A 12,484-nucleotide genomic window follows, 5' to 3' on the forward strand; every position below is an offset into this window, starting at 1 on the left:
TATAAATAGTTCTCAGTTTGTCTGAATAATATGACATCAATGCAAAACATGGTTACACAAAGAGAAAAGAGCACTTTAATATGAATAAACAGATGTTTAACAAGATTGGGAGAAGTTATCAAAAGTAGTCTTAGTTTTCAAACCCATTACAGCAAGCTCCACGTAAGCAAAAATGCATTTGGTCAAAGCCAGGAACTATGCTTCACTTTTTCTTGAGAACTCTTAAGTGACTAGTAAGTACCATGTTAAGTATACAGTGATTACTCAATAAATATTAATACGTAAGAAAGAGTGGCATCAAATGACTCCTGTCTTTGGTTTCCTGGAACTTGTCACTCTGGACAACATACAGCTCCTAAGCTCTCAAATTTCATGATTCTCTATTAATGATTAAAGACAACCAGAAGACTTTTCTAGATTTTTGTTTATTGCTTAATGAAATTGTTTATAGCTCACCCTCTCTCCAATTTCAGTTTGATCTCCAAATGGTAATAAGTCAATATCTGGCTGAAGAGAACAGGCATCCGTGACAGCTTTGTACCTTTAGGAGAAATGATTTTGAATTTTTAGATCTCTATGGATACATTGCCCATAAACTAAGTGCCAAGTTCAATACCTTGGAAGCTGAAACAAAACATTTGCTGAATCACTTATTATATGCCAGCCTCTGCTCTACATTTCTGGATACAAAGATAAATAAATACCACTTCCCACTATTTTTTTTTTTTTAAGACAGAGTCTTACTCTGTCGCCCAGGCTGGAGTGCAGTGGCACGATCTTGGCTCACTGCAACCTCCACCACCTGGGCTCAAGTGATTCTCCTGCCTCAGCCTCCTGGGTAGCTGGGATTACAGGCACGCGCCACCATGCCCAGCTAATTTTTTTGTATTTTAGTAGAGACAGGGTTTCACCATGTTGCCCAGCATGGTTTCAAACATCTGAGCTCAGGCAATCAGCCTGCCTCAGCCTCCCAAAGTGCTAGCATTACAGGTGTGAACCACCATGCCCGGCTAGGTTCCACTCTTAAAAAGCTAGTTCATGGAGCAGAAGACTGATACAAAAACATACGATGAAAATTCACCTTGTTAGATGTTACAGTGGAAGTGGGTACAAAGCACTCCTAGAATACAGAGGAAGAAATGACTGATCATTCTGAGAAGTTTCAGAGGAGGCAAAGCTTAAGCTATGTTCAGAAAGTTGAGTAGTAAGTTTTCAGGAAGAAAATGAGTAAGGAAGCGTAAGGAACTTGAGAAAGTAAAAAAGTTCATGGTGAATGTAAGGGACCGTGGAAGGCTCATTATGGCTAAAGCAGAGGTGGTGAGTGGGTGCCTTTGCACACTGTCATGCATGCTGAAGGGAAGTGGCAAGGGAGATAATGAGGACTGACAGTCTTCAAGTTCATATAAGGCTGGGACTGGAAATTAAATGAACTGGAAGTACAAGGAAGTGTGGGGATTGAAGATGCTGGGGGAAATGACACTGACTTTATTTTCCTAATTAGTTTGTCTTAAAATAATCAAGTAATTCTTGATTCTTCCTTCTTTCTGTTGATATCTGTCCATTGATGTTCTTCAATTTTTTTTTTCTCAACCGTCCCTTCTTTTACACTTCTACCATCATTCCCAAGTGCAGGCAACACGCACTGCATGCCTGGATACTTACTCCAATTAACTCCTGAATGTCTCCATATATATGTATATATGCACATTTGTGAATCTGTATATATAGAATGCGCATCATTATAGCCGGTTGGCTTTTAGGCCCCCCACTATCTGATCTCAGCCTCCTTAATCTTTCTGTCTGGTTTGCTCCGGGGTCCTAAAGAATCCCGAATAATTTAGGTTTTGTCTTTCATATGGTCTACTTTTCTCCTCCCTCCCCGCTTCCTCTTGCCTTTCCACTTACCTTATTCTCCTTAATTTTCAAGACCCATCTATGGTCCTAAGACCCACTCTTGTAAGAGTGGCTCAGGGAAAGGGTCATGCCTTCTTATGTGACAGTGGTATATAAAAGATGGCCTATTCTGGCTGCTCCCAGTCATCAGACCCCTCAGATCCTACATTCTTCTTCTTTCCTAAAGTCGTCAGACCCCTCAGATCCTACATTCTTCTTCTTCCTTCTAAACTTCCTTTGTGAAATTTACTTGAATTTTTCCTTCTCTATCTTCTCACCAACAACCTAAGCAACACCCCCTCACTCTCACCCTCCCCACCCCACACACATACACACTTCAATTGCTGTTTAGTCTTGGTGTACAAATTGTTCTCAATAAGGGTTCAAGATGGCCTGGAACTTCCAATGAGGCTTCTCTTCAAATAATTGATTCAAAAGACCTTGGTGATGAGGATGAAAATGAGGCCAGCAGGAAAGAAAGTACCAGATGTAAAAGTTCCAGAAACCATTGTTCATTCCCAAACACACAAGTCGGAAACAGTTGCCATTTTGGTTCTAAATTTTATATGCTCAAAATTACCTCTGTTTGTTAAAAGGACTTCCAAAAGTAATATTTTCTTCTACTGTAGCATTTAATAGCCAAGGCTTTTGAGCTGCATACGCCACAGAATACCTGTTCCTACTGAAAAATGAAAAAGAAAAATAAAACACCAGGATTATGCAAGGGTACTGTGCATGTATGTATTTTACTATAAAAAAGGGAAATAAAATTAATAAACTATCTCAGACACAGAAATGGAAAACTTCTAAAAGAGAAAAATTTAAAGACTACCAACTTTATTAAGAAATGATTAAATATGCCACCTAAATTAAAGGGATTAGGATTTAATCAAAATGTCACATGTATAAAATTTGGTTTTGTACACTGAAGAAGTGTTTTATAATCTAAACAACTAATTGAATTTTCCTTTTCTAAAATGACTACAATTTTTAAAAAATAATTAAAAGGTTAATAACAATTCGCTCACTCCAATAACCACCGATATTTTACTTTATACTAATAGCACTTTACTAACTATAAATTCTACATGCAAACTTTAAAAAATATGTTAATTGATACTATAATTATTGTATGGCTTTGTGGTTTAATCACATTAACATATTTTATGGTAATAGGTAAATATTTCAAAACAAAAAATATCTTAAGAAGTCCCTGAAACTTTCAATATTGAAATCGTGCACGTAAAAACTGCATATTTCAAAATACATTGAAATAGTTTATATTTTTAAAATAACTCCCTACCCCCTTTTGACTTGTAAATTCTAACAGATGGCTATACATCAGACTTTAATTTCCAAAAGTTAGGAAAATACATGTGAGCTGAAGAGGATGATGGGATTGGGGTGGGGTAGAGGGCAGGTCAGTTTAAAAGTCAGATTTCCACAGTTAGTTCATGATCTGTAAAGTACTAATGAAGGAAATAGGGTTAAAAGAGAGAAGGGTTAAAAAAGAGAGTAGTTAGAAATGTTCAATGATCTTTCTAAAACATTACATCTTAGGAGTGCAGGAGACATGATAATATATAGTATGCTAGCAGTTTCTGAGATAATCATATGTACAGTAAAACAACGGTTCCCAACCTCTGACATGTCTGCCTTCCCTCCCCACCCCACTGGGGTATTTAAGGTTTTTGTCTTTGTTTTTCCTTTTAAGTAGATAAAGCACTTGGCTCTTCGTCTCCACCTTACAGGTTGGTCCCATCACTGTTTAACTCAAAATCAGTATGTGTATTCATTCTTACATTTTTATTTTATGAAATCCGAAACCCAGTTTACTGAGGACAGTTTGAGTTTCAGCCAAAGTTGGGACACGTGTGACTCAGTGAGAGGAAAACAGTTGACACAAGGAGCCACTTTGTTTGGTAAATTAATTCTTTTAGCAGTTTGCCAAGGTTGTGAACCACTGCTGCTGGAAATATGCTAGCACACTTTAATAAATAACTATACATCATCAGAATAAACAAAATTAGATTAAAGAGATTAAAGTCTGAGGAAGGAAGTTATTCTTACTAAACTCAGGTTAAAATAGAAATAATACCTTCTGGTTGCTTCAAAAGAAGGCTCAGATTCATTTACACTGCAAGTATGGCAAACAATGTTCATTAATTATGAAGCAGAAATACAGAACCAAGGTACACATCAGGTAAGAGATACAATAAACACTGGACATATTAAAGAGCTACATTTCCCAAATGGTTTCTGATATTAATTTCAAAGACAAACCAGATAAGTAGTATTCTTCTTTACATCTCCATCAGCTAGGAAATAATTGCTTAATAAGTTTCTAAAACATAGATAGCACTGTTCTCGTTCATAAAAATTGGTTCATACAATGACTGGGTTCTGTGCCAACCATGCTCCAAACAGCTGTAAACTTGGGGAATCCTTCTAGAATACAGTTTCCCAGTTTCATAAGGATTCTGTATTTCCAAGGCCTTCCAACCTTTATAATTTGAATTGAATAAATTTAAATTCCAAATTAGCTACCCTAAGGCAGCAGCAGAAGTACTTTTTGGGTGCTAAACATGAAAGATACACAAAATACACTGGCCCCTCAGGAGCTTGTAAGAAAAACAGACATGCACCAGAAACCAAACTACATCTAAGTGTAATCAATTATTGATACGATTTATGTAAAAAGTGGGCTTTGACTAGTCACAATTTGTTATGCCTGTATTATGAGGAAAGACATCTGAAGACCTATTTTTTTTATTGTTCTAATTTTTTTATAATTTAGGGTCATTAGAATTCTGTCATTCTGAAAGACCTGAATTCAATAACCATATACATAATTAAAGCCTACAGAAACTCCAAAAATTGATTCTATTTGACTTTGCAAAATGTTGTATGTTTTTGTGGAGAAAATTTACTAATTATGCTACCTAATGATATTTGGTTAAGAGTTACTAAGGATCATTTTCACTACTGCACACTGCTAATGACATCTTGGGATGGCTGATAGAGGCAAAAAAAGCAATCTTGGAATAAAAATTTGCTCCCGATAATAATTATTCCCTGATTTAAGTTACTGGTAAAAAATAAGGAAATGATCATTTTTCTGAATAATATTTTCCACACAATGTGTTTTAGATACCAAGAAATTTGGACTTCATTTTCTGTGGTATAAATCCAATAGGTGACCTCAATAGTTTTAACTAATTTGAGGAAGAGAGGGAAGAGGAGAGGAAGAGTGAGTGTGTGGCAGAAATGAATGTGTTTATTTGTATTCTAGCCACTCAAGTGGAAATGCCCATTAGACATGTGTAAATACCTGTTGGACATTTGAGAATGTCAGCCCAAGGTAGAGATATGGATTTAGAATTCATCAATCTATTCAGTAAAGGTTGATTAAATTTGGACTTTATTAATATCAGTTAAAAAATATGCATTGATCGCTTATTAGTGCCACACATGCTAAAGATACAGCGAACAAGAAAGATCCATTCCTTCTTTCACGCCACTTTCATTTTTGTGGAAGCATAATAAGGGAATAAGGGCTAAGACAGGTGGGGTAAAAGATGGTATTAGGGCACTGATCAAGAACCAATGAAAAACAAAGAAACAGAGAACCAGCAAATCAAACAATAGAGTTGACGTGAGAGGGAAAATTAAGAGTGTGCTAGATGAAAAAAAAAAAAAAAATCCAAGAGTACTTCAGACCAGAGAAAATTCGTATTAGAAGGCCATGAGGTGTCCTGATTACACAAAGAAGTGATTTATATTCAGCATGGCTGAAATGTAGGTGTAAATGGCAATGAACTTAAAAAAGTAAGCACAGCCAGATAATGAAGGGGCTCATAAACCATTTTATAGAGCTTGAACTTTTCCTAAAAGGAAAAGAAAACCACTGAAAAGATTTAAACAAGAGAGAGATACAGGTTCAGTTTAGAAATATCACTCTGATCACAGAATGTAACAAATGAACTAGAGGGAGCAAGACTGGAGATCATAAAAGAAATTCTTTGCCTCACAGATTTGACTCAGTCAAGTCACCTATATTCGTTCTTATAAAACACTGTACTTCTTCCTAGTATTTACAAAAGATTAATCAAATAACTATAAAATTATTTTCTTACTTCCCCTTGGTTTCCCCTGCTAAACAGTAAGCTTCATGAAAATAGGGGCCTGGCTTCTCTTGTTCACTTATTTCTCCCCCAACAATTAATACAATGACTTGCATATAAATGGTGTGCAACAAATATTTTTTTAACAAATTAATAAATGCAAGTGTTACAGAAACCAAGAAGCCAAGTTGATTTCAAGGAGTCGTCAGTGGGTGAAGAGTTTCAAAATCTATGGAGAAGTAGGACTGAGGACAAATTACTGGGATTTAGCACTTAGGCACTCATGTACGAGAGCCTTTCGTCCAGATTGCAATGCGCAGAGTAAAAGAGAAGAACGGAGGTTAAGTGTGGGTGGACTAGGTCATTAAAAAGAGAAATGTTCCAGTTGATTGAGAGATAAGCAAGACCATTATTTAAAAAATGGATGGGGGATAATGGAGTGTGAAGAGCAATAAATAAAGACATTTATAAGAGAAAAGGGTTAATGAATGCAGTAAGGTCCTGAAAAAAGCAAAACAGCACATAGGGGATCTTTACTTCTGAAAACCTCTCCTTGAAGGATTTATTTATATTTTCCTTTAAAAGTTACATATACTATACATTTATTATTTTCAGAGAAAAAAAAAGAGGTAAATATAGACTCATTTGTAGGTAATCATCTTCCAAGAGCAAATTAACCCATTATTTCACTAACATTTGTATGAATAATGTTATAATCCTTAACTTCCAGAGACTACCTGTTCCAGCCCTCTCACATATCAATATGTTTAACCAAATTCAATTGTGGGAGATTATATATTTTCTCTTCCAAAATAAAGAAGTAGATTTAGCTCTGTCTAGACTCATCCTCCACCATTCAATGTGGTACTCAGCAGCACTCAAGACAACAGGAGAATGCAAAGAGGTCAGATAGAAAATCCCCTTCTAGAAAATAGAATAAAGTTTCACTTCTGAAAACCTCTCCATGTAGAATTTGTGTGTATTTTCCTTCCAGAGTAAGAGTTAAAGAGGATACAGCGTATTAGCAACTTCCAAGTATTATGGTTAACAATATTATGGAATGGGAGAGTGACTTTTGCAAATTTAAATCAGGAATGAATTTGGAAGAAGGGAAACTAGATGTTGGCACAAACATGATATATTACATCTGACCCAGGAAAGCTGACTTAATATATTATTCCTTCATGCCAGGCAAAGTCACATGAAAAGGAATATCTCCTCCATTTGTCTGAAAATAATTGAAGCACTGTTACAAAGCTGATTACAGTAAGATGGTGGGAGACAGAATGTCAGGACAGAAGGGGCCTGAAGGGTAGGATGGTTGATGGCATGGCTGAGAGGGAAAAGAAAAAAAAAAAAGGAAAACAAAGATAAATGACAGCTGTTTCTCACATAAGTACCGCCACAATTAAAAAGCATTCTCAATTCTCTCACTGAAAGTATTCATCAGATAAGGCATTTTAGTTCTAGCTCCTAAGATATCAGTAGAAATTGTTTATCATGACAACCAGGAAAGGACTTCAGTCAGGCAGAACATTTATTTTTCAACAAATATGAAGCACACCTGGATGCAAGATTGACGTACACATTGTCATTCTGACAATTTTGGAGAATTTTTTTCATTCCTCTCTTCTCTCTCTCATCTTTTCCCTTCTGGGTCTACAATATGTCAGACTAAGTCAAAGGAAGCAGTTCCCAAGAAAACAACTATCGGGATGTTTGTGTACCACGTTCTCCCCACACAGGTGTGTGCTGGATGAACAGCAATGCCTTTTCTCCTGCCCAAAGTAAATATTTCCTGCTGCAATAGGTCAGAGTACTTTATTGGATTTTGTTCATACCTGTCTATGAGGATATATTCAAAAATAAAATTTACGGCCGGGTTGGTGGCTTACGCCTGTAATCCCAGCACTTTGGGAGGCTGAGGCGGGCGGATCAGCAGGTCAGTAGATGGACACCATCCTGGCTAACACAGTGAAACCCCATCTCTACTAAAAGTACAAAAAAATTAGCCGGGCGTGGTGGCGGGCGCCTGTAGTCCCAGCTACTCAGGAGGCTGAGGCAGGAGAATGGCGTCAACCCAGGGGGCGGAGCTTGCAGTGAGCCTGGGCGAAAGAGCGACACTCTGTCTCAAAAAAATAAATAAATAAAATAAATAAATAAATAAAATTTATGCAATCAGAGACACATGTAATGGTGAAAGAATGATAGCAAGGTATTTGGTGTCTTACCATATAAAAATTTAGTTTATTATTTTGCTTTGTTTTGAGCTTTAAAAAAAATTCAGTTTGTTGAAGTAAAGAACTTTTAACCATTTACACATCAGCAGCTTATGAATATCAATAATTTCTAAATTAGCTTTGCTTTAATTAATAGTTATGTACCTTTCTTTATTGGACTGGGCATACAGCTTTTATTTCTGGAATGAAAAGAGTAATTACAAATAACTCTTTAAAAGAATGTCAGTAGCCTCTGAATATTCCTGATCCTAAAATATGTTTTATCAGATATTAAGAATATCATGAAAGAAAATTAAGTAATTCTTTTAATTAAAGAAAAATGAAATTTGCATTAACTTATTCAAACTTTTAGAAGTTTACATTTTCATTTCTTTGTGTGTTGAACCAGCTTAAACATTCTTGAAGAAAACTTTAGTCCTTTCTGCCATGAAAAGATGGCATTGTTGTCTAGTAAGGCAAATGCCCATAAAAAGATAATTTTAAGTTACAGGAATTTTATAGATACTCTGAATTATCTTAATTTCCTTCTTACACTTTCATCCCGCTGGTTCTGACTCCAAGGTATATGCTGAATCTATTCACTTTGGTCCATTCCACAGCTACCATGGTACATCAAACTACCTTCATCTCTCATCTGAATTAGTGAAACGAACTCTTAATGGTTTCCCTCACTTCCCCTCTTGCCTCTGTAATTCATTCTCCACACCACGAGTCAGAATCATCTTTTCAAATTGTACGTCATATCTTCGCAAAATGTAAATCACTCCTCTACTTAAACTTCTACAATATTTTCCCACTGAACTTAGAACAAAATCTTGACTCCATAGCATATCCAGAACGCTTTCTTCCTTTTCCAGGTGGCCTCAGCTTGCACCTGCATCTGTAAGTACTTACTAGCCATTCTAGACCCTTTTTAGATCCTCAATCACACCTCACAGGTATAGTACTTTTTACTATATTGCCTTGTTTTATCATCGTCACAGCATTTATCAAAATCTAATATTATGTCTTTTTTGTTGTTGTTGATTACTTATACACAGGCCACGTTCTAGACTGTAACCACATGAGATAGAGACTTGTCTTGTTCACTTCTATATCCTTGATACCTAAATCAGTGTTTGGCATGAAGGACGTACTCAGTAAATGTTGAATGAAAAAAAAAAAAGACTAAGAAACAAAGTATCTATATTCCATACTAAACATAGAAGATGCTCCAACTGATGTACAATTTATGCATTTCTTCAAATGTAGTTAATTTCATTCCTGCATCAAACTAGATGTTGAAGATCTGCATACTTAGACTCTGTTGTTCTGATCCTACCCATACCATATTCTTCACCACCGCTTGCATGCCCTCTAAATCTTCAAATAACATTTACTATATAATCTGTAATCTAATATTATATTCTGAATTGTATTTGTAATAATTGGCACATGGAATTTGCTTTCAAATAAATTTTAGGACTATTGAGGACATTAGGAATTAACCTTTTATTGACTTATTATAAGGTATGTGGAAGATTTCTCTTAATTTTTTTTTTTTTTAAGAGAAATGGTCTCACTCTGTTGCCCAGGCTGGAGTATGGTGGCACATTCACAGCTCACTACAGACTCAAACTCCTGGACTCAAGAGATATTCCTACCTCAGTCTGTCAAGTAACTAAGACTACAGGCATGCATCACCATGACCTGCTTATTTAAATTTTTTTTTTTGTACAGATAGGGTCTCACTACATTGTCCTGGCTGGTCTCGAACTGCTGTTTTCAAGTGATACTCCTCCCTCAGCATCCCAAAGTGCTGGGATTACAGGCATAAACCACAGCTGGCAGATTTCTTTCACAGTTCTCTCCAAAAAGAGAAAAATCAGTCTCTACTGAGTAAATGTATGCTGTTTTTTTCCTCACGTTTCCTTCTTTGCTTAGCTTTCATGAAGTTCAGAGAGAAATTTGTGGCCCATATGTTATAATTATACAGGACTTCAGTACATGCATTTCTGTCTATTACAACTTCAGATGATTATTTAAATAATATTTTAAAATTTTTATTTACCTTTATCTTTCAAACTCTACTATACTATGTTGTTTTAAATAAAACAATACAAAACTTTATGAAATAAGACATGATATAAATCATATACATGCTTAGGAAAGCAAGAAAATAAATAAGTAGGTTATAAAGAATATTTTCTGCATCCTCACATCATTTCTTTATTCATTAACACAATGATAATTATGAATGACAATATTGGGGGTCAATTTAGCTCAAGTGGAGCTGGGGCCTGGAAAGTTAAATTACACTTGGAACAGGCCAGATTAGGAGATCTTCCTGGTAGTATGAAAATAAAATCTCAAGCCTTTTCTGTCACTGTCATTCTTTCTCTCTGTTTTAATGGTGGTAAATCAGGATAAAAACAAAACCCAAATAACTTAATTATAACTGTACAAGCCACACAATATAATTAAATCCAGTGGGATCTGCTTCTTCATCCAAGATGGAAGTGGCTTCATCCAAGTGGCTAGGGGAACATCATCTAGTGCCTGAGGTTAGTGACTGACACCGTCTACTGCCTGAGGATAGTGGCAGGGGAAACCTTGTCTACTACCATGAAGCAAACTGAAGTAGCAATGTTTTACTGAGCTCTCTGCTGGAGGTGCACTAAACAGTTGCAAGGTTACTATCTGCTAGATTTGCTCAACAGGGATAAAATGTACACTCGACAATTCAGTCTTCTTCTTTTGCCAATGACATTGAAAACAGGATTTACACTTCTGCTAATTTCAGCCTGAATTTCACAACCTAGAATTTTTTTCTTAATTGGAGTTTAAAATATGATATACTCTTAAAAGGCCCATAGTCTTCTCATTCTTGAGAGATGTCTGTGTATGTAAACAGCAAACTCAGCCACAGCGGAATTCATGATAGTAGGTACAAAATGATATGAAAGAACATCTGTGGGTTTCCCAACCTCAACACAATTGATATTTGGGACAAGAGAATCCCTTGGTATGGGGGCTGTCTTGTGCACTGTAGGATGTTTAGCAGCATCCCTGCCCTCTATCCACCAGACCAGTAGCAACCCAATGCTTCAGTGTAAAACCAAAAATGTCTCCAGATATTGCCAAATGTCCCTGGGGGCAAAAATCACACCTGTTTGAGAACCACTGGTCTGTAGCCTAATTTCTTAGATCAGCTGTAGCCAATTTATTCATAAACTACTTATGAGGAGTCTACTAAGTAGGCCAAACTAAATAAGCATAACTTACTCTTTGTTAACCAATTATGTAACATTTTTCTGAATCACTTTATTACCACAATGTGCTTTGACCACCATTCAAATATCTAGAAGAAACATCATTTTGGAAGCGATCATTCAAATGTCTGGAAGATGCACTCTATTTTCCATGTCATTAGAATTGCATAATATACTAATCAAATCTATTCATATCTCCAACTATATACTTCTAGTATCTAGTTTAAGTATAAGGATAAATAGTTGATTTTCATTTCTTATACAGATTTTGGAAAAGATCATTTGATATTTCTTCTCTGAACATTGAACCTTTAAAGCACTGTTTCTATTTAAGCTTTATAAATAATGTAAATTTTCCATAACTTATTTTATTATTGAGTAAACTTTTAAGTTATTTCTTTAAGCATTACCCACTTAAATTAAAAATCTATCTTTACAATCCCATCCTTACTTTTGTCTCAGCGATATAGTAGTTTATATTATTATAAACAACTTTTGTAATAAATTGTTTTGTAACTTTTTATTTATGACTTTGAAGGTTTCCACCAATTTTTTAAAAGCTGTGCTTATTTCTGAGTGGTCTTCAGAGTTAGAACATTTAAATGTATTTGTCTAAGTTCTTTCCTTGGAAGATTATCAGATGTATGACATAGCAATGGAAGCCAACTTAAAATATACATACTTGCTCCAGTGAACTTTTCCTTCCAACGTCTGCATCTCACCAAGGATGGCAAGGAGAAGAGAGGACTTCCCACATCCTACTTGGCCCACAATCATGGTTAACTGACCTAAGAAAGCAAAACAAAGGATAACTACAGAATGAGATGGATTCTTAGTGAAATAAAATCAAAACACATTTAGAAAAAGCTAATGTTTTACAATCAATGGCCCAGTTTTGATCTCCAGCAATAAGGTATTCTAAACAGCTCCTTTCTCTGACACATCTTTTTGGAAAAGGAAAAAAATATATATATAA

General features: G+C 35.6%; 1 protein-coding gene across 4 annotated transcripts in view; it reads right to left on the reverse strand.

The window, feature by feature from the left end:
* ABCC9 (ATP binding cassette subfamily C member 9) overlaps positions 1-12,484 on the reverse strand; it is a 139,975-nt gene that overhangs the window by 66,181 nt on the left and 61,310 nt on the right. For 2 of the 4 annotated variants that reach the window (XM_001098888.5, XM_015151254.3), the window contains exons 18-21: positions 12,191-12,296; positions 3,992-4,030; positions 2,474-2,575; positions 457-541 (exon numbers count right to left, since the gene is read on the reverse strand). In XM_001098888.5, coding sequence (XP_001098888.2) covers positions 457-541; positions 2,474-2,575; positions 3,992-4,030; positions 12,191-12,296 — 332 coding nt within the window. The remainder of the gene's footprint in view (positions 1-456; positions 542-2,473; positions 2,576-3,991; positions 4,031-12,190; positions 12,297-12,484) is intronic. The other 2 variants (XM_077953698.1, XM_077953697.1) reach the window with 1 other exon arrangement.

This window comes from Macaca mulatta, chromosome 11 (assembly GCF_049350105.2).
Source record: "Macaca mulatta isolate MMU2019108-1 chromosome 11, T2T-MMU8v2.0, whole genome shotgun sequence".
Classification (NCBI taxonomy): Eukaryota; Metazoa; Chordata; class Mammalia; order Primates; family Cercopithecidae; genus Macaca; species Macaca mulatta.